The 23,678-nt window shown below is 35.9% G+C and overlaps 1 protein-coding gene across 5 annotated transcripts in view; it reads right to left on the bottom strand.

Annotated features, from left to right (window-relative positions):
* Positions 1 to 23,560, bottom strand: part of SGTB (small glutamine rich tetratricopeptide repeat co-chaperone beta) — a 36,032-nt gene extending 12,472 nt beyond the window's left edge. For 2 of the 5 annotated variants that reach the window (XM_085322359.1, XM_085322360.1), the window contains exons 1-10: positions 23,310 to 23,560; positions 22,738 to 22,864; positions 18,393 to 18,496; positions 17,555 to 17,624; positions 13,166 to 13,265; positions 11,127 to 11,231; positions 8,451 to 8,589; positions 8,301 to 8,363; positions 6,243 to 6,280; positions 5,914 to 5,997 (exon numbers count right to left, since the gene is read on the bottom strand). In XM_085322359.1, coding sequence (XP_085178485.1) covers positions 5,914 to 5,997; positions 6,243 to 6,280; positions 8,301 to 8,363; positions 8,451 to 8,589; positions 11,127 to 11,231; positions 13,166 to 13,265; positions 17,555 to 17,624; positions 18,393 to 18,496; positions 22,738 to 22,837 — 803 coding nt within the window. In that variant the 5' untranslated portion in view covers positions 22,838 to 22,864; positions 23,310 to 23,560. Of the gene's footprint in view, positions 1 to 779; positions 4,422 to 5,913; positions 5,998 to 6,242; positions 6,281 to 8,300; positions 8,364 to 8,450; positions 8,590 to 11,126; positions 11,232 to 13,165; positions 13,266 to 17,554; positions 17,625 to 18,392; positions 18,497 to 18,977; positions 19,175 to 22,737; positions 22,865 to 23,309 lie in introns of those variants that run through there. The other 3 variants (XM_085322358.1, XM_085322362.1, XM_085322361.1) reach the window with 3 other exon arrangements.
* Between the last annotated feature and the right edge of the window lie 118 nt (positions 23,561 to 23,678).

Genomic DNA, 23,678 nt, shown 5'->3' on the forward strand with positions numbered 1-23,678 from the left:
GAGGGTAATACAGCAAATCTGTCCCAGTTGTGCACTGGGGAAGTGTAGAAACTTTGTGAGTGAGTGGTGTATTTTTCTTTGGGAGAGAGGGCATGCTGAAAAAGGGCAYACTATTCACAATTATTTGAAAACTAAAGAAATTACTAAACTTGGATACTAGATTGTTAAACGAGGTGGTGCAACCTGCTCCTCCCACTCCAGAGGCACTGGGGGCATTGCTTTGAGGAAAACCACTATGTACCTGCCTTAGATCAAGTTTCTTCCGCAAAGCAAACGCAGGAAGGAATTCAGGACTTACTTAAGCACTGAACCATACTTTGCCCTAGYTTTGTTTTGACAAAAGACTGAAATACTGTGGCTGAAAAAGCAAGGTCACCCCAAGATAGCTATTTAATACAGAAAACTAGAAAAGCTGGTCACTTAAGTAGCATTTACAGACATACAGTAATAAAGATTCTACTCAAGGGCTTGTCAAAGTTTTCAGCTGCCATATTGGCATTTAACAATCTTTAAATACTTTCAAAATTAAGATCTTTTTATCAGTGAAAATTAGGTGTAAAACCCATTTTTAAAATACTGGATAAATAAAAATTGGATAAATGGAGTTTGCCCATATGAAACAAAAAGAAGTAAAACTATACCCTGCACATCTAATAAAATGCATAGCAACCAACATAAGCAGATATTAAAAAAAAAAAAAAAGGTAAACCTGCTAAAATTTGTATTACAACCTGGTTAAAGATGTACCAACAGACTAGAACAGAGCAAAACCACAACTATCCACACAAAAAATGTAAATAACTTTATTTATAATCTGTTTTCAAGTTAAATGACACAAAGGAGATAGATACAACCATGTGGTAGTAAGAGGTAGGAGAAAGACAGAAATGGCAGGCAAACTGCATTTTGCCAGTATGACTTATGACTATCTGTAGCCCTCAAGCAGCGTTGGAAGTTTCCTTCAGAAGTTAGAGACAAATTCTTTCTCAGTATGAATGAGTGATTTTTCAGACAAACCACTATGCAAAAATTACATGAATTAGTTACAGTTAACATAGGTTTTTTATAAACCAATTGCARCTTTTGCTGTGGAGAAGTTAACTTTTTAATTATTACAAAACCAAAAGTACAACTGAAACTATTTCTATATTGAATATTTAATTAGATGTTTTTCTGATGAGGTACAATTAGAAGAATATATTTCCATGCAAGCTAGTTACAGGATTTTACAATTCATGAGTGCAAAACTTTTCTCTCTAAACAATTATCACACTTATTTGCTGTTGAAACAGTAGCAATACAAAAAGGTTTAAATGCTTATTTATTCAGTTAAATGATGATAAACTGCATTTGGCYTCAAACTAAGTCAGTGGCTACTGGGATTGTTGTTTATCACTTGATGTACCAGGATGAAAAACTTCAGTGCAAAGTAAAGTGCCGTTATTACACAGGGAAAGATTCCTTCCTCACCCTGTGATTAAGACGCGTTGCATGACTGACTTTGTGAAACAAACTAGCCTATTCAAAGCAAAACAGATTTTAGCATAAATGGTCCCTCTGTTCCTGGTTTCAGCTGGAAAAGCATGTAATGACAGCTACTGTTACTGGTGTTTCTTTTTTTCTCTTTTTTTTAATTCAGGCTATAAAGCTCTTTCTGTTAATATACAAAAAACCCAGGATGTTTACAAGTTAAAAGTAGCGTGTCAGTTGTAACACATTCCTAAAGGGCTAGCTAATACCAAAGTTGTGGTAAATATTCTGGTTACATATAATCCCTACTGGAGTAAAATGTATATTTGACAATATTATAGTGTGTGAAATGGAAGTTACCATTTTATAAAGATGATCTCAAGAGTAGTTTGCAGCATAATTAACCAGTATTTCCATTTTACTTTGGAGATAGTTCTCCCATAAATCCATAAAGTTAATAGSGCTGCATCTACGAACAATAAAAATCAAAGGAGAAAAGAGTATATTTACCCAAGACAGAACAACCTCTAGAGACAGTCATTGCTTATTCTCATATTTTGCAATTCTTAAGGAACTAAGGGCTTCTTGACACTGCTGCTGGTTTGAAGTAGAAAGATAACCAGCTACACAAAGATTACTTTCAGAAAGCAAAGGTAAATTGAGTGTGATAGCTCAAGTGCYGTCCAGTCCACCCTGTATTCATTGGTTCCCCTTATCTAAGTTAGAGTTCACTTTAAGCAGTTGAAAATACGAAGGAGAAGTAAGAGGAAAGAAAAGAAATTTAATAGGATAGGATTWAACTCCTGTTTCCCAGGAGTGATAGGAGTGATGCTGCTCTCTGACAGAACATACTTCTCCAAGCTGTATTTATACAATAGTTACAGCTCACTCACAGCTTCCATAGTCTTTTCTTACAAAGAGTATCATCCTGTCTGTTGAGTGTAACTGAACAGGCTGAAACTGAATTAACTTTCTAAGTAGCAGTTACCTTGAAGAGATTACATACAGAGTCTGACCTACCTCTGAGAAAGGATTACGTTTAGGGATTCTCTTTTGTCATGATAATGTGAAGTCAGAAGTTATTTGGAAATGCATTTAATTTTTATGTAACTATTTCTACAGCATCAAAAATGCAGCTACAGCAATTTCAATAGAGAGTAGAAAAGAGCAGAATTTCAATGAGAATTTAATAGTTTAGGCAAACTATTGAATAAAGTTATTAGTCATTTTATTAAGATTTAAGTCTTTATTCAACAGATGTTATTATGGATTTCCTGATTTTTTTCTTGGATTTAGTTCCATTTTTGTCCTGTCTTAATAGCTGCAGACTCACTCATACAATTGCTGCAACAACTAGTATCTATTAAGAGTCAAGTACCCTACTTAGCCTCTAATTTCACATTTGCTTCTAATCTATATGCTCTTTTTTCACTGCAAGATGAATCAGATTAAATGTGTGAGGTGCAGGGGTTCCTATGTATTTCTCCATTTAGGAGACTCTACTGTCCTCCCCATACTGCTTTCAGGCTGGCTAGTCAGCAGAGATCAAAGCACGTTCCTCAAATTAGTTTTTATATATCAAAAGGAAATTGTGCATGCTGAGAATTTCCCTAAGTAAAAATAAACGTACCTTGCAGCAGAAAGCAATATGAACCGCAAGTAGAATTAAATAGGTAATGAAATAAAAAAACAGAAAAGCAGTAGTATCTGAAAGAGTAAGATGAGGCAAGCAAGAAACGCCAGGGTGGAGACAGAAATACCAAAGACTGGAAATATCTTTCTTGGCCACAAAACCATCACTTAAGATACATATGTATAATGCAACTTTTACAGTCCTTAGGTATTTTTAAATCAATGATTTACCACATGAGATTATATAGAGAATTATTCTTTCTAAGGCAGTTTTTGGATAAATTTTCAATACTAATTATTTGTACAGTCATGGGACCAGTTTTAGCTCATTACAGTTAAAAGATTTTAAGCTTATGTTAAATACTGCATACATATAGAATGTAATACAGTTTGCCATGGCTATGCAAATAGTACCATAATGCTGACCTCCAGGGCTACCATGATGATTTAAGCATATACATGGCAGTAGAAAATCCTAGAAATTCTCAACACTCCTCCCTTTTCCCAAGAAAGTTCCCTTTTGGTTTCTGTGCATTTTCCTACTTAAGATTAGTATCCTCTCTTTCTGTACAGTTTGTGGTAGTCCTCTGTATGCAATCATCTCCCTCTCTCCTGCCAAACTAAGCTGAAAAGTATTTCGTATTACTGTTTTCAGCCCTGCCACAGTCTTGAAGAAACGAGCTTTCCAAGCATTACTTTTCGCACTCTATACTCAACACTGATTTATGCTTGTTATACGGGGCACGTCAGATGTACATCAGAAGGGCTGATTAATGTATTGTTTCATAGCACATTTGGCAGGGAATACAGCCATAAAGATTYTCACTATCAGAATAACAGACCTTTTACACTAGGATTTTAGAATTAAACTATTATGCAAGCTTATCAGGCCACCACAAAACTCCTTCACTMAAAAGTCCCAGAGATCAATCTAACGCACATACTGAAAATGACATGTATGTATGTTGGGATTTTAATAAACCACTCGGTCTATTTAGTGTTATTTTCAGAGTAACTATACATAAATGATATGTTCCAAGTTAATGTGCAATAGATCTGTTTAACAGATTTACTCTTGTTTGCAGAACACGCACAAAGAATTTTCTGTCTTCTATTCAAGCAGAAGAGTTACAATGGTACTTTTGCTACTAACTATGGTATGCATTTGGGGGTTATATACCATTCCAATTTATATCCCTTCTTTAAGTCAGGAATGCTCTTCAGTGCTGCCACTGAATGATCTGCTCCGGACATGATTTCTCAGTTGCTCTATGAGCTCAGGATTCTGCTGCTGTATCTGTTGTGCAAACTGCTGCCCCCTGTGTTGAACAGTTTTATATTAAACAGCAAGTTAAAAAAAAAAAAGAATGACAAGCAGCAATTGTAAGAAAACAGGATATTCTAATGTAACTGAAAGCTGCATTATAAGAAAGCTAAGACTAAAGATTAATACCATACTATGATGGTACTCAAATCTATGGCATTTGAGTTTTATCTAGTCAAAGTCTCTCCAAACAATATCATTGTCAGGTCTTCATTTTCATTCTTTAGGACTACTACTTGTAGTTGATAACACTCAGGAAGTAGTATTATCTTATTTGCTAAGACTGAAATTGAGCAATTGAACTGCTCCAGTCATTTGCTCCCTTCTTTTCAAGGGACTCCATTATAGTTGTGTAAGAAAAATACTCTCCTAGCTGAAGGGCAACCTTTTATAAGCTTTTGCAGAGGTGAAGTATGCTGCTGCCAACTTGTGCTGGTAGGCAGAAGGTCATTAGTAAAAAGCATTGCACCTACGTGTCTCACAGGACTGCAGTAAGGACACATCCACCTCTACAACAATTGCAACTTAGAGTAAAGTGAATAGGTAAGATTAAGTGTATGTAAAATGCATGGCACTAGTTTATTAGGAAAAGCAAGTGAGTAGAATCTGTTACTTCCTGAATAGCCTGGTGTGGGATTCTCTGCAACTTCTGCATTTTGCTCAGGTAGCAGAGCTTATCAAGGCACCTTTAAGCATAGTGCAGGCTGAAGGAAAGCCACTATTTTTAGAGATAAACGCATGRGAGACTATTTTTGCCAAAACAGCCCTTGTTTTGGTGGAGGTGGATTCCTTCTCATAATGTGAATTATAAATTACTTTTGCTCTGGACAGGCAAAACTTAAAATATGGTTTGAAACAGGTTAGAATTCTGGAATAAACTAAAACTGTATACCTGTTAAGAGGACTTGCCATACAAGCAAATTGTGCATGTTGTTGTGCACTGTGTTCCAGATGGATTATCATTATTGTCTTATAAATGAGCTAGGTCCTGGCTTTTGTAAAAAATCACTCTTATTAAATCCTGAGTTCCCTGAAAGAAGAGCCCTCCCACTCTCAATGTAAGGAYGCCGGAGCACTGTCAGTCAGAAGTCAACTTCAGAATGTTGCAACCTGTGCTCACTAATTTGTAGCTTTTCARAATAGTATCTGGGATCCTAGGTAGTAACTTGATCAATGCGATTTAAAAGCAAGATGCAGAAGCACCTAAACCTTTAAAGTAGCATTTTTAGTAAGTGGCATTTAGAAAGCAAACAGTGCATGAAACTGAGCGCACAGTTCTGCCACTGACATTGAAATGTGCAAAGCAAGAAAACAAGACAGCAGAAAGTAGAAGTCTTGGACTACTTARTTTTAACAATAATCAGGCATACAATGGGGAGAGTCCACAGCATAACTGGCTTGACACCACCTCTTTTAAATAGATGGCATAAAATGCTGCTTCTAAAAAAAGGTAATATAGTTTTAACTATGTGATTCATAACACTTACGCATGGATCAGGCTGGACAAATCTGACAAGCCACCAACACCTGCAGCAGGGCCACCAATGGCATTTGACATCATCCCTGACATCCTGGAATAGTTAACACAGGGTTGGCATTGGGGTATGTAGGGACCTTTAGAGTGAACAATAAACTTCCAGGAAGAGAGAAGACGCAGGAGGAAGAAACTGCAGTAGTTCTACTTACAGTAGAACTGTACACAGTTATTACACAAAAATAAAATTACATTATCAGAAGAACAGCACTATCCATTTTTTCTCTGTTAATTCAACCCATAAAGACATTAGTTTCAATGATAATCCACATTAATACTTACAATTGTTGAACTTGAGGATTCTGCATTAAGCTTGCTGCCTAAAATAGACAATATAGAGCTGACATTATAATACATTTACTATTTAGTTATCATTGAGGAAGATATGCAAAAACCCACAAGGTGTATCTTCTATTTTGTTACAAATTATAAGCTAAGTTTATGTGCATAGAGCACATATGATCCCAAGCAAAATCATCATAACAGGAAAGTATTTCTAGGATGTGAAGCTGACACAATTTGTTATACTTTAGACAATAAATACCAATTACAATTTATTAACAGTTATTCGGAGTCAGACATGAAAAACAGAACATCAAGACAAGAAACACAAAACCCCAGTACCCTAAAACCAAAATATTAAACTCAGACTTCTAAGGTCTAAGGTTTGCTATTGGGCTTTACTGGGAAAGRTTTGGTTTTTATTGGTTCCCAGATTATATAAATTAATTTTACAGCTATTACTAAAGGGGATATAAGCTGTTAAGGCTATGGCCACATGAATATAATACTGYAGAGTAAACCAGGCTGTGGATCTACTTTGTCTCATGGTTTTGTGGTAATCTGAATATTTTCTTACTTTGTAGTAAGCACAAAACTATTAAATTTCTCATTAATGACATACCTCAAAAATTATATTGTATTTACCGTAGGGTAAGAGTATGTATGGACAGATACTACAGAATAAGCCAAACGATGCTTTAAAGTCAGTATTGTAATTCCTATGGAAATCAATGGCTGTATGAACACAAGACTAACAGGCACAATGGAGTATCTGCTTGTTCACTGATCTTGTCAAATGTAAAAATAGACACACACTATTTATTTTATTGATCAAAATATATTTCCACAAAACCTCTCCAAAGTAAATCAGTTGTCTTCTCTAGTCTACCGTTGAACATAAAATGCCAAATTCAGCTTTTGTTCTCTCCAGCATCAGCAATGACTCCGATCTAGGTTTGGGCAAAAATTGGCGCCCAAAAGGAATTTTCTCAGGGTCAGAGTCAATTTAAAACAACAACAAACCRAACACATTCGATTCTAGCTGAATGCCCTCTGTTCTACTTACTTTGCCATGCATCTTCTGGAAGTGACAGAAAAAAATTCCTGCCCCACAGTTAGCTCCATATTGAAGAATACATTTTTGACTCTAAGCAGATGCAGACTGACTAAATAAGTCACATGGCCAGCAAAGCGGTACATGGAGTTCCAGTGCTTTTAATCATTAATGCCACTGGAGAACTCACTCACTTCTTCCTCCTTGCTTACCATCTCTATTATCTAGAAGGCAGTATTAGACCAGATCTCTTGATCTCTCTCATGCAGTGCTTTTCCATGCTGAAGCACTGGTTGAAATGTTCTGTCCTACAGGAGGTGCCAGAGAGGTAGTAAAGTCTTAACTGAGTTTTCTAATAAATTTTTTGATTTTTTCATTTTTCCTCCCAATCCTATTCTTCTAAGTTAATCTGTAACATCTTGCTGAGAAAGCTACCTATGGAGAAAGACCAAGGGAGAAAACCACAACCTTCTAGTGTATTAGAAGTAAAGGAAAGCCCTTTTGTATTTATTATCTGCACACCTCCAAGTTTTGTGCTTACAAAAGTAATGGATAACTTGAAATGGTAAGAAAAAAAAAAGGTGTATTGGTTATTTCATTCTTGGATAGGTTGCATCTGAATCAACTGCCATTCATTTAAGAGGCTTTTTTTTTTTTGTATTCATTGCTAACTGCTTATGTGAGGAACAAAAAAAGAGAGATCTTTTCATCGTGCTGTTACCAGTATTTTGCTATTTATGCCATCTATAAAAACAGCATAACTAATCTGTACATACTTTTGTTCATCAGTAGTATAGGATCAGTTGGAAATCAGATAAGCATTAGAGTAGATACAAGTTTCACTTACTGATATGAGTGTAAAATCACTGAGAGAAGTTTTAAATTCAGTATAATGAAACAATTGCCCATTATAGTAAGCACTAAAATCACTTGACTTATTGAACAAGAGTTCTTAGAAATTCAGTCATAAAAACAATATAATGCAAAACTTAGGATATACTCACCATACTAATGAAGGCAGGATTGTTTATCAAGCTTGCCATGTCAAAACTCAGTCCAGTTCCAGTCTAAAAACAAATTACATTTGAAAATTAATTTATTTAGAAAACCTCAGTTAAAACTACAGTAAATAAATAGATGCAGAGCTAACTTACAGGACTGGACATGTCTCTTAGTTTCTGTTCTGCTATTTTCAAATTTGACTTATAAGAGTCATTTTCTGGATCAAGATCGAGTGCTTTTTGGTAACTCGTAATTGCTTCTTCATATTTATTCACTGAGGTCAGAGCCAACCTAATGTGAAATTAAAAAAAAAATCCTGGTTGGAACATAAATCAGCATCAAAAGAGAATGATACTGACAATTTCTGCTCTAAATACAACACTATCTCACAACTAATTTTTATCTTCAGTACAAAGTTAAAGCAAGATTTGCTATCATACTACTACTGCTTAGTGTAAGCATATATTTTTGCAGAGTAGTGAATCCCTGAAGAACTGTTTCACATATATGCAAGATTTGTTAAAAACTCTTTGGCATACTGTGATTTAGTCTGACAGCACAAGCCAGATCCAGCATCTCTGGTCACAAGAGCTCTGAATTCCTCTAAATATTTCCTCCAGTTGTTTTGATCCAAGAGAACATTCAGAAAGGCAAAGTGGTAAGTAAGGTGAAAGATACTCTTCACATTAATTCTGCAGCTTTACGGAACCAGATATTGGAACCAGAAGTTTCAGCCTGCCAGATCTTTTGTCTCAGGCAAGAGAGCTCAGTGCTACTTGCATCAGTCCCAGTCATTACAAACTCCGTCATGAGATACATCAGTAATAGTTTGAAACTCACTGCGCTCCTGAAGGAACCCATGCAATTTTCATGTTTTCTCCCTTAACATAGTTGCTTTCAAACAACTTTCTCCATTTTTTCTCCATTTGGCCCATTATTTGGCCAAAATAGTTGTTTCTGATCAGAGGAGAACTACAATCAGATATTTTTGAGATGCAATTATGCTTATTTACAAAGAAAATATGTAAAATCCTGCTTTTTGGATCACAGTGTGAGTCAGAACACAGGACAACAGTTTCTTTGTTCACAGTTCCAGGCCTACCTCCTAACTAGACAAGTGCTCTCTCTGGGTTATGCTGCAGGCATCTCTAACTGAGTATAYGGCTCTCGTCTCTGTATTTTTCTGTGGCACTTGTGTTTTTTTTTCCTGTGACACACACACAGAGCTTATGTCAAATCCTCAGAAAAACTGATACATTTGTGTAATGCAGTAGGAAAACATAACTTTCTCACACGATTTTTTGTTGAGATGGTAGCTTCTGCACTTGTTTCTTTTTAGATATTACTAAGCAAGCACTGTTTCCATATTCAGCTTATGCAAACTGAATTATTACATCCATCTACTGAGTTAAGCAACAGCCTCTAGCTCAAAATATATCCTCTACCATAATAACAATGTATCAGCCTATCAAAGAAACTTGATCCCATAAGTATGATCCCACTTACACTGTATATCAAAAAGCACACTGGTCTTACATCCAAAATTCTAAAATAACCTCCAATTTCCAGTTAAATCAGTCTGTGATTTCCATCTCACTGAAATCTGGGGATCTCTAGAACATGTCTCCATATAGCAAAATCAAGGAGTGTTAAACAAGACAAAAGAAATTTAGAAGTGAATTAACTAAGGCTTTTGAGGTTATCTAACCCAATCAGGCTGCATTAGTACTAATAAAATAAACTCTCTCAGGGAGGATTTTCAGGGAATAGAATTCCATTATCTTTACTCTTAGATAAATGGCCCCTGGCATAGTTTTGTCCCAGGCCAGTTAGCATTATTCCAAACAATTCTGGGGCATGGTTCAGAAGTTAACACAGGCTAAAGCAATTTAGCAATAGGCAGTTTGAATTTGTCCACTCCATAATGCAGACTAGCAGAGTTTAATAATATGAACATGGACCATTCTGTGCCAGCTGACCTCCAAGAACAATTCCAAGCATTTTTTTTAATATACTAGATAGACATCATCTCAAAAGCCAGAAGTCTAAAGCAGTGTTCAGCCCAGATCCTCACAATATGTTTGACTATTGAAAATGCAAAGCTGCATGTCTCCAAACACAATGGCCCTTCACTCAAGTAGATATACAGTTCAGGAGAATATTCCTGGCATTACTGTCTGAGATAGCACTTAATCAGACCCACCACCTAAAAGGGATAACACGGTTAATCTCCCAGACATGACTCAGAAAACTTACTAACAAGATACAGCACTCTTACTAAAAAAATCTGCTTCCTGAGAGTTATTGAACAGAAAAATTAAGTCTACTCCTGTTAGCACTAAAGCCCCAATGCTTTCAGAATTTTGTTCTCTAACAGCATCATTAGCACACTAGACTCACTGTTCCAACTACAGAATTCTTATTACTCATAATGAGGTAGGACATAAAAAAAATGTATGCGTGTGTGCGCGCATGTATGTATATGTATGTGTGTGTGTGTATATATATATATATATATATATATATACACACACATGCACATGCACACACACATTTATATATATCTTGACTTCCTAAACTAAATTTGCAAAGTTGGTAAACTGAAAGAAGAAAATGCAAACTGACTAAAACTGATACGAAATTGCTGAGATCAACAGCCTCTATAAAGCTTAAAGGTGATAGCCCAATAGTATCATTTTTAGAGAACTGCAATACTTTCGGGCTAAGACTGTCAGCTGAAGTAAAACAGTATAGCTCCACTGATTTTAGAAAACCTRTAGTGATTTACACTTAGTCTTCAGTGTCTACTCAGATTTTTATTAGCTTACCCCATTCTCCCATATGCTTTGCTGTATTTTGGATCTATTGCTATGGCTCTCTCACAGTCCTTTATCGCTTCACTGTAGTTGCTGAGCTTACTTTGAGCTGCAGCCCTAAAAAAAAAGTGGACAGGGAAGAGAGAGAACTTTGTCAAAAAGCARTAACAAGAAAAAAAGCTCAGAGATTCACAAGTCCATGGCTAACTTGGACTAGACACGTTTAATTTTACTGGCTTTTCATTCATTGTATAGAAAATGCTTCAACTCTCTTTAATTCAGTGGGACACGCAAGCGTTCTGAATTATGTGCTTAAATGAATTGCTAGACTAGGGTTTTGGAGAACACAGGCTCACCTTTAACAAGGCAAAGAATAAGTAATTCTAATAAACTGTTCCAGAATCAGGACATAACTATACACAAAATGCATTACAAATCTTATTATAAGAACTGAAACTCTCAATAATGGAATGTTTACATAGATTCATTGTTTAAACAGAAGTATTTTATACAATTGCCCTTTTCCARTAAGAAGTATATTTTTACTGCCATTTCATAACATTCAAAGGATGCCCACATTTTTCACCGCTCTTCTCTCTGCTTTCTGAAACATCAAAACTGCTAAAATTTCCTTTCAGTAAAGACTGGATAAAATCAGGGACAATGCTTAGTCTTGCGTTTGAACTGAAAATGTTTACCAATGTTGGCAGGTAATACATATGGCCAGTTAAAACTTTTAGTGATCTCAGCTTTGTCTTCTCAACGCTACAAATAAAAAGCAATACTGCTGGAGGCAGTAACTCTCCACTGATTCCAAACTAGCAGAAGAAAAAACAAGGTCTATRTTTATTTGGATACTGCATGACCCTCAAAATTCCAAGCAACTGCCTGCCATTCTTTTAAATAATTTTGCACAATACTGTGCTCACTGACATCAAGATGCATTTTGTTCTTCACCCATTTAACCTGTGATGATGTTGCACATAGAGTGAAGTATTTCTTCTCTTCTGACAACTACAGATTTGGTGCCTAAGCACAATCTAATGAGGAAACTTTTACTCATTTTGGGAGGCTTTGGAATCACATATAGCCATTTAAAACCTAAAATGACTTATGCGATCAGTTTTCTCAAGAAAAATAGATAATTTACATTCTGAACTGTCTTGAATATTTGATGTAATATTAGTAAGCTGAATTTCCTGCCTCTTTATGCTTGTCACTAAATACCAAATCTTTCACTTGTATTTATCACAAAMAACTAAAGTAATGGAAACATAGCTCAGAAAACAGAAAAATCCACAAGGCCAGATTAACTACATTCAAGTTGTTAAGTCCTTCTGGCAACAGATGCACCAAACGGTATAGAGCAGAGCAGCTTTACACTGACTGTGTAGAGACAGGTCACTTCCAGGAGGGCTCACAGGTTATCCTCCTAATGCTCCTGTACTGGCCTTCAGCACAGTACAGCTGAATGTTTACACTCCTGGCTCTTGGGATAACATGCTCTACCAGACTTCATCTGGTCCCGTCTCAGTAGCACAATGAGGAATTAATTACACTATGAATCTACAGTAACATAGTCTTGTTACTTTTTCATCAGGTCCTATATAAAGATGCTGAGTACTTAAACAACACTTGAAATCTCCAAAATGCTATACTCATGTTAATGACACTTTTTCATGGAATGTCAATACGGTGAGAGAAAGATGGCAGATGATCCACTGGAACACCGGGGGGGAAGCTCTTAAAGCTCTTACTTCTAACAGACTTGGAATTATGAAATCATGCTTTAATATAGAGATTCTAACTTACAACAACCTGWTCTCATGTTATATGACTGCCTTTAAAGTCCATATTACATATGTAGCTAATATAGATAGTTTATTTCTGATATTCATATCTTCAAATAAATCTGTTACAAATTTAACATGTTAGTTCCTGAATAGCAGCTATTTTTAGCCTCATATTGTTTTGATCTTCTTCATAATTTATCTTCAAAATTATGTTCATGAACTCTGACAAAGAAAAGGGGCGCATTATTTTGTTTTTACCTGTTGCAATAATAGACTGCATTGTTTGGATCCAGTTCTATAGCTCTATTATAACAATCTACTGCAGCACCATAATTCTCTTCTTTCATGTGATTGTTGCCTGAAAGAAATTACAGAAAGCTCTTAAGTAGTTAAAAGATACAATGCCATGTAGGAAAGCAAAACGGTCACACTATAACATCCATAAGACAGCTATGACTTCACTTTTTTGAGATACATTCTTTTAAATAGAATTGGCATGAAATAATTCAAATAAAAGTACCTACTATGTATGTAAAAGTGTATGTACATGGTAGTCCGCCACAAACTTTCCCCTTTTCATCTTGCTATTTTATACTTTCTAGTTAGTTTCTGCTGTTAAGCAAAGACCATTCTTTTCAGAAGCTGTTCAACCACAACACCTCCATTGTAATTTAGATTCATCAGTATCTTTGGAAACTTCATACTGCAGTAGGCTATATGTTAAATCCCTTTTGGTCTCGTCTTCTCACATCTCCCAACAACTTGCTACCCATATAACATGGTAATRTTAAACAAAACCAAAACCTAAGCAGCATTTAAGTCCTACTTCTGTGCAGCTCTCACAGAGTTTAGTCATTAAGATCACAAAATAACAGAATGGTTGAGATGGGAAGGGACCTCTGGTCCCTTCTAGTCCACCCCCCCCTGCTCAAGCAGGGTCACCTTCAGCTTGTTAGACAGGGTTGCATCGAGGCAGGTTTTGAATATCTCCAGAGAAGGAGACTCCACAACCTCTCTGGGCAGCCTRTGCCAGTGCTCTGTTACTCTAACARGAAAGAAATTCTTCCTTATATTCAGGTGGAACATCCTGTGTTTCAGTTTGTGTCCGTTGCCTCTTGTTCTCTTGCTTGGCACCACTGAAAAGAGTTTGGCCCCATCCTCTTGACACCCCCTCTCAAGGTATTTGTAGACATGGGTAAGATCCCCTCTCAGCCTTCTCTTCYCCARGCTRAACAGGCCCAGCTCTCACAGCCGTTCCTCATAGGGGAGATGCTCCAGCCCTCTAATCATCTTCGTAGCCCTATGCTGGACTCTCTCCAGCAGCTYCACGTCTCTCTTGTACTGAGGAGCCCAAAACTGAACGCAGTACTCCAAGATAACACAGATGCAGTACTTCAAGATAATGAAGAGCATGTATAGCACAGACAGCCTAAAATGATTCAGATTTAAAATTTCTCACCATAAGAAGCTATCAAAATTCAGTATTTCTGGTCCATAAGAAAGCTTGCCATTTCTTAATCTTTGTAGCCTACTACAGTGAAAAACTAGAAATATATTTACCTTTTCTATGGGAAGAAAATTCTAGGGTAAGTTCATTCAAAAGAAAACACACTTTAGTTGCATTCTTTCTGCTTCGACACAGGGCAGTGCAGGTAGCTTCTTTCTTTACCCATGACAAAATAATAGAAAAATGAAGCCCTAGTTCTGAGTTCCTAAAGCAATCCCTGGCTCTCCAGCAATGTCAAGAAATAAGCTGGCAGGAGAGTGACAGACTTGCTTATATTTTGGCAAAATATTTCATCCCTATCCCAAAATAAGCAAGAGATCCTTGGAAAGTGTCAACAGGTTGCTACAGATGTAAATAATTACGTAAGCAAAGGCTGAAAGTTTCAGCCAGTGCAGCATGCTATCTCTCATGCAAGGGACTGTGGAGCAAGCCGTCCTAAATGCCAGTACTAACCGAAAACAACTACGCTTGCATTTATTTGTGAGCACTGGAGAGCTTAAAAAAACACAACCAAATTTAGGTAACTAAGTATCACCAATGTAGTACAAAATTACCTCTATTCAAAAGTAATATAAGAGAGACTGTAACTATATCGGCAATCTCTGTCAATGAGAAGGTAAACTGAAACCATAATCACACGTATGCCTGCAATATACACAGAATGTAACTACGCCTGTACTCTATTTCAGAAGCCCACCTCTCCTTTGATTTAAGGTGAAGGTATGCTTCACACTGTATGTTCTTGTGAGTTGAGATTCACAAGTTAAAATAACTGATCTTTTTAGCCCAATTAAAATTCCAACTGTGACCAATAAGAYTGCAGTAATTAACATTTCTGTAAAACAAAATTGTTATCAGTGACCACTAACGTTGGAATTTCCAATACTGCTCTGAAATAACAATGACCTGAGATCCAGGATTAAGTTGCAGCTAGTATAAATAGGTACCAATCTTGCTCTCCTCAACTCAGAATCTGGCTAAAGGAAAAAGAGCAAATAGAGAGACCTACTATTTCTGCTGAGACTATGCATTTTGGGACAAAAGGAAAAGCAATTGTGGTATTTTATTCTAATGCCAGACAAAAATTCTTAAAATGGAAAAAGAAACAAATAGTTTTATTTTAGGAATTAATGTGTGTCTTTCTATAGTGAAAATACGATTATTAGTATGTATACTGTGGTAATACCTAGAAGCTCTACTTAGGATCAACCCACTGTTATACTATACAAACCCACACACATTCTCTACTCTGCATAGCTTATATTAAGCACAAAGCATCAAGGGATACACAGGATTAGGGAAACAGAATCAAGTATTTACTTGTCTGAAGATTATATTACTTCCTGGTTTTCATAAATAACAACCAAGAAAAAAAACAGAGCTATCTGATTTTGTTTCCTTGTTCATCAGTCAATTTCTACAGGTACCACGGCAGATTTGAGAGCAGAGAAGGAGCAAGGTGGTGGCAAAATAAGTGAAAGAAGTTATTCATCGGTAAGGGATCACGAAGATAAAAGCCAGGAAGTGGTAGAATTATATGGCTCAAAGGGACTTTAACAATTCATCTAATTCATCTCCCTAAGCCCAGGGCAGAGAAGTACTCAGAACTGAAAACATGACAGTGGTGATAGATAATACATGTGTTAAAATCAGGATTGATAGGTCAAAAGCAGCATTACAGAACAGGACAGGAAGGTCTAGTTTTATTAAGGGAAATTAAGCAAAAGCATTTTAAGCACTTCAGAACTCCTTACTAATGCCTCTAATGGCTATTAAGTGGCCTTTTGTTGAAGTACAGACTCCTTCAAATTTTTCAGTAGAGATATGAATTGCTTTAGTAACACTACATAAAGGCTAACGCACAGCATACACTAACTTCATTTTCTTAGTCCAGTTCACAAAGACACAAAGGTTCACAGATGACAAGACAGAAGTGAGTGATTTAGATCATCCATTGTTATGAACTGGACTAAAAACTCCAATTACTGTACTAAGTGCTGCAGGTATTCTTCACTGCACGAGCTGACAATTGCGGACAGTAAAATGAAAAGCCAGCATGCACAAAAGGTAGGTTACTTCTTACTTCTTTTCACTTGTGAACTAACCTGGTTTGAACTCATATTCTCAGAAGTAAAGAGGTAATGACCAACTTCAACAACAAGCACAAAGAAAAGGTTACTGTTTTTCTTAAGAAAGAAAAACAAAAAACCGCAATGGACTGTGCTTTCTTTTTGTCATTCATAATGGCTGCAGACGGCCAATTTTAAGACAATAGACTCTGAATTCATTCTCAAATATGGTCTGKTTTTTTCCAAGTCATTATTCTGATTTTTTTCTTTTTTTCCTGGAGGATTACATCTGCCTTGCAAGTAGAAACATATTTATTTTTTCCTATAAAACCCAAATAGGTGTTAGGAAATCCAAAAGGTCATTAAGAACATGATTTGCAAAGGTTCAATAAATCTAATACCAATATCAGCAATCATTCTATGTCTTTTTTTTTCCTCGCTGAATGAGCAAATAAAATGAATTCCTTCTCGGTCTTGGTCAGTATTAGTGAAGACTTCTTCTATACAGCTGTCTTTGTTATGTTCACTGCAATAAAACTTACCAAAGGGAAAATAAACAACTGTCCTGCCTGCCATTTTTATAAAGCATATAAATTTGCTTTAAAAATCATGTGAAATGCTGATGATAGTAACGTGACAGTAACCTTACTAAAGGTATAATATTCAACTAGCATATAATGCTTGATATCAGATAATTTTTTCAGTATGAAATAGAAACTGTATAAAAATTACATGGACAGAGAAAGCCATTACATACTGAACAATAATTGTTCATTCTTTAAAGTTTCTACTAAAGAATGTTGACCATGACTTCACGTGTCATCTATTAGCTTTTAGCAATGTCTTGAGCAATAAGCAGTAAGGCAGAGAATAGACTGTACTTTCTTAAATCCCACATAGAGCACATCATTTATCCCTCTTACAACATAACAGTCACCAAAGAATATAAACCCAAGATTTTGTGTGGGATGTGCTACCCAGCTGCTATACTATCACAATCCACGTTAAACCAAAAATCTTAATATCCCCAGGAGCCAACAAGAGTGTAACGTTTGTTTATTAATTACAAACCTTCATCCTTCAGCTGGTCAGCCTTTTCAACATCCTCTGGTAAAGAATCTGACAGAGGCAGCATGTCATTCTGTGTACATGATATATATAAAAAAAGGTTTTTAATTAAATATAAGCCCTGATCATATCAAAAAACTTCTTTCATCCTGGGAAGAATTATTCCACCATACCAGCAATCAACCAGATTTTCTGTAGTGCACAGGAAGTGTGAAAGAACTAAAACATCCTTAAAAGAGCAAGATAGGTTTCTTTCCACCACTGAAGAAACCTTATAGCTCACTACAAATTTTAAGGAATTCAAGGAGAAAAGAAGTAACTGATTTGTTTCTACAGTCTTGATTTTCTAACTCTTTTCTTTGCCACCTGGTGGTTCCTGTGCTTCTTGTACCATGGAGTCCTATATGATGTGAAATACTAGTCTACATTTTAAAAGTTCATATTTTAAGGTTAGTGTTCACRCAGCCTTTTTTAAAGCTGAATGACTCAATTATTTCCACATGGGAATCGGAGGCATCAGAAAACTGTGGATAACCTCAAGCACTTTCCAGACAATTATCTCTGGGAATGGCAAAATGCTTAACTTCAAGCGAGAATGAGACATCCACTATTTAATAATATTCCATACGGAATTGTCCTTGCCTGACTGAAATTAATTCCTCCCACTATCCCCAAAGATTCTCATTCTGCCAGTTTTTATGGTAATTTCACTTTTTTTTTTCATATTTTCCTAAAGTTTCCACATTATTTTGACCTATATAACACTTTAAGGTTGTGAATACAATATGAAATCTTATCACATATTGGCAGAGTAATTCCAGAATCTAAATTCAATGCTTACCTTGTGAAAAGAATTTGTGAACATCTCTATCAAATGCTGTGGAGGTGCAAGATGAGTATCTTCCAGGTTAATCTTAAAAACAGTCTCTAGACATTGAATTGCAACTTACGAGAGAGAGAGAGAGAGAGAGAGAGAGAGAGAGAGAGAGAGAGAGAGAGAGAGAGAGAGAGAGAGAAATAAAGTCGCCTGTTTTTCAACAAAAGTATAATTTCATTAATTTATTTAGAAAGCTGTAGTTCACTTCCTTATTGAACTAGTAAGAGCAGTTCTTTGGAACACAACATCAAATAAACAGAGGCTATCTAATCCCCACAGAACTGATTTGCTAGATAATAGTATAAGCTATACAAAATCTATACATAGCTCTATCATTAAGAGAACTGAAATCAAAACTCATTCAAAAATATATATATTATTACACAAAAATGTACGGCTTTAACAAAAGCATAACAATACATAATACAAATACGCATGTATCACATACCCCACCCCTAAAAACCACAACCCATTTGTGTGGCATAACATAATAGTTAGAAGAAACTCACCTTTATTGGAAATAAATGCTAGATATATACAAATACTTACTATTTCTCTCTTTTTTGGAGTAAAACATACTCATCTGAAGCCACTGTTCATTAATAAAATGCTTTGTCAAACACAAGCCTTTATAGTACAAAGAAATATATTTGCAATATCCTCTCGCATGTTCTGTTGTTAAAGGATCAAATGGCCCTCACAATCCTGCAATAAGTACATTCACAACCTTTCTTAAGTGAGCAATTCTAAAAAAAAAAAAAAAAAAAAAGGCGCCAAATGCCTAAGTGAAGTTTTAATTGCCATTTATCAACTTTTATGTAAAAATGTGAGTATATTTATTATATATAATTGTATATATACATATATTCTGTTAATTATAATATCTTAGGATTATAAGAAAAATACTGATATAATTGGAGAATCTAGTAGTCTGTTTCCGTTAAGGTGTATCACCTAGACCAAAAACTGAGAAGTAAAAATTCTTCCCTGTTAAAGTCTGGTTTGCATTAAGAAAAATGACTTTTATTACATCTTAGTTTATAGGTACAATGTTTTTAGCCTGAACCTGATCCAGAGATAACCAGGAGTAGGAACTCTARTTTCAAATTAAATATCATTAAAAACTGAATGTTGAAATTGTTTGAATTACATGCAAATTGAATATTTATTTGCATTATAACAAACATAAATGCTGGCTCAAAATTAGAAATCACAGATGTAAAATTGTTGACTATTAACAACAAAAAGGCAAATCTAGGAGCCTGTTTTCCATGTCATAGCTGTGAAGAAAGCCAAAAATGTATACTTTATTTGTAAAATAAACAGTAAAAGCTGGAAGAAGTATTTTTTTAATCTTTGATTGTATACAATAGAAGTGATTCAGAAAAAGACAAGTATGATACAAAATTTATGTTAATAGTATGTGATGCTGATTGAATACATGACTAAATATGCATGTAACTTGCTCCTGTATCTGTAAATGTTAAAAGTTTATTGTTTTGCCAGGTTCTAAATTACCAAGCAAGAACACTGACAGACCCGGGTTAAATTTGTTTGTGTCCTAGCACTACATTGATATGTAGGAAAACTTAATTACAGTTAAGTGAGTATTGATTATTTCAAGTTCTGAATTATACATTAATAATACTTCTTATAAAGTCTATCATAAACTCACTGAAACTAGATAKGTAATTTTCCTTATATGACTTAATAGGAAGGCAGTGCCCATTGTATATTTACCAAGTGTTCTCTAAAACTTATTTTCACCTGAAGGTATTCCCTTTCTTGAACGCCTCACTTCATTTTTGATTTTGTATACATTTAAAATAAAACTTTCTCCTTTTCTTTCTCAAGGCATTAAGTCCATGACACCAAATCTTTATCATCAAGGAGATTTTTGCAAAGTGCAATAATGATTAAATTTTGCTTAAACAAAGTAATCCTGAATATATCATTGTTACTGGTAGACATTTCCATGAAATAATTAGTTGTTAAAGCGAACTCCTACTTTTTTCCTTTAACTGAAAAATGGAACACTCTGACTCCTTATAGTCTCTCTATCACAGGTACAACTAAACTAAGAGCTCTTACATGATAAATTAGTAGGTTAGAACTATTTTACAGCATAGTAATCACTGGCTAACATGCAAGACAACAACGTAAAAATAAAAACACAGCAAAAGCTCAAACTTTTTCAAACCAGATGATGTTTCAGGTTGTTGAAAGATCAGTAACCACTCTGTTTTCATGTATTATAGTAAAATCCTGGCCCCAGTAAAATCAATGGAGTGAAGATTTGTTCTTGTCTAAAAAGCATATCAAAAGACCAGACTGCCAGTCTTTCACCATCTCATCAATAGAGTTCRGCACTGTTAACTGTGCCATAACTTCTAGCTGTGCAAGCTAGAAGCAATCAGAAAGATGGGAGAGACTTGCTGCACTGTTTGAGCCATTAATGCAAAATTTTTCTCGTGTCTTTGGCTCTCAAGCCACCAAGTTTATCTGTTCCTCCTATTCCTTCCACTGTCACACACACTTTCTGAGGCCAAGGCAGCTGCTGAAGCTTGTACTGACCACCYTGCCAATCAGAGCAGACACCCACCTCCCTTCTGAACTCCTGGGGCTCACACCAACACCTACTACCTGGAAATGGAAGCACATGGGATACAGTGGAGCTACAGTTATTCCACATGCAGTGAAGATAATCTTGCACAACTAAAAATGAGTCAAGTATTTAGAATGCCTGACTCTGATCCTCTAACACACAGCATATGGCACCATACTTTTGGCAGGATGAAGCTCTAAAATTAGGATTTCATATCTGTATTAAATGTTAAATTTTACATCAGTATTTAAGCACAACTGAAGTATTATAATGTCTTTTTGTTCAGAAAATAGATTCTTAAAATTGTTGATTCTTTTGGGTAGATACTGGTTAAAGCTGCTCTGAGAAAATAATCAGCTAAAATCACAACCCATCAATGTTTATCAGTTTTATAAAAACAAARGGAATATAACTCATCTCTCATATGATTTCTAAAAACATTACTTTCTTTCATCAGCTGAACAAATATTCCTCATCAGATACTGATACAGGTTAAGCTCATAACTATCACTTTTCAAATGTATAAATATTCCAGACTGTGATGTAAAACGAAATCTGTGGAATATCCTTTGAATAGCATCCTACATGTGCTTCTTTTCTTGCTTATGTTAGTGAACAACTGTACTATAAAACCAATAGACACTGGAAGGAAGAACATTTCATGTTTATCTTTTAAAGTTCATGCCTCTGAGAAGCAGGATCTGCTTCTGTACTTGTGGAAGGTCCGCTCCTCATTCCTCAAATTTCACAAAACTCAATGGTTGTCTCCTTAGATATTGTTTATTGCATTGCCGGTCCTAGGCTTCCTCCTCCTGTTAGGTCATACAACCAAAGACCGCTTGAAACAGCGCACAGGTCTTTCAAACAGATGATTTGAAAAGCTAATTCTGAAATTAAGATCTTTTTGTTCTTCTTTTACTTAATTCCACATTGTGATTACCAGTCCCCAAGAAATCTCTAGGAATCAAGGAAAAGGAATGAGAGCAATATGAAGGAAAAAGATAGATACTACAAAGTTACAAAGGTGAATGAATGTCTTCTGTGGCTATGTTTTCTGTTAATAGAAACTATATCATGCTGAAAATACTATTATAGCTCTTTGGAACTGCTGTGATTCATTTGAAAAAGTGCTGTGAAACATTTATTTTTCGTATTCTTTGGGTCTCTTAGCCTTCCCTCATGAATTACATGGAATTCTTGTAAGAATGAAACAGGTGTTCTTTCCATATACCAAAACCAATGGTTGTTCATGTTTTACTCCTTACCCCTCCCCTCTGGCCAACATCACAACATCATGGTTGACAGAAACCAACTTCTCCTGTATTCTGGTCACAGATACCAACAGGCACAAAATGTAGAAAGCAACTAAACATTAAAACGAAACAAGAATCAGCTGGCAAAAAGTTGGGGGAGACATATATGAATCATTCCCACAGTTTATATTTTGGCATTGCCTACTATAATGAGACTCAAAATATCTGTTGCTGAGAAATAAGGTAGTACAAATTTCATTTTAAAAAAGAGAGATGTTTTCGAATTTATAATCTCAGAAATATTAATGTCTTGATTGTATTTGCAGATAGTATTTGGTGGCAGTTTCAACTAAGTCATTCCAGTTACTTTCTTCCACAATATACACCAAACGTTTTAATGTCTGTATGTACAGTGCATACATGGGTATGTATTATCACCTTTATCACTTACCTTCCAAGCTTTCTTGTTCATCTGGAGTGAAAGAATCCATCTGACTCTGCTCTCTCAAGAAATGGATGACTGCATAAACCAAGCGTTTGACTGATGACATCTTGGAACCGATGAATTTCACCTCTGTCTTAAAAAGAATAAGATTTATTATATCAAAAAATAAACAAAAGCTTTAGAATATGACCAAACATGTGCCTTAGGCTCAGTCCTGAATTTCCAGAGTATTCCAGCCTCTCAATGACCTCACTAGAAATTACACACAACACACTAAAACATCCTTTACTAGAAAGCCCAATAAACTAATACCTTTAAACTACCCATTAAATTTTATGGGTAAGGGGGAACTCCTGTGACCATCTACTCTAATTACCAGCAAAAGAGCACAGATTTCCTCAGATACATTCCTGCATTCACTGAGAATAATTTAAGCCATTTACTTTTCTCAAAGATATAGCTTTGGTTTTATTTCTAAGGCGCATACACTTGGAAGCAGGAACACCTACTGAAATCGTTAAGTTAAAAAGCCACGTTGATAAATTACGGAACTGCTAACATAACAAAACAGACTTTACTGAAAGCTATTCTATTTTCCGGCACTGTGCTGCTGAACAGCTTCCGTTCACTTCGGACAGAAAACTGGAACGCAGCGACCTCGATGCACGCTTGGGCTTAGGGACACGCCACCGGCTCGGTCTGATTTGCGTTCAGCACCAGCTGGGAGTTACATAACTTGGAAGAAAATCTTAGTTCCCAACTTTTTTTTTTTTTCTTCCCCTTAAGCCGCTTCGATTTAGAAAAAGAAAAATAAAGCACAACGACCACCGGCTTCTGGGGGGTGGGGGCTAAGGCAGCGCTCTCCGCCCAGCAGAGCGGTGCCGCCGCCGCCGCCGGCCCTGCTTTCCCGCCCAGCCGCCGCCAGGCAGCCCCGGCAGGGCGCAGGG

Source organism: Rhea americana, unplaced genomic scaffold (assembly GCF_003343005.1).
Source record: "Rhea americana isolate MKP2758 unplaced genomic scaffold, rheAme1 scaffold_77, whole genome shotgun sequence".
Lineage (NCBI taxonomy): Eukaryota > Metazoa > Chordata > Aves > Rheiformes > Rheidae > Rhea > Rhea americana.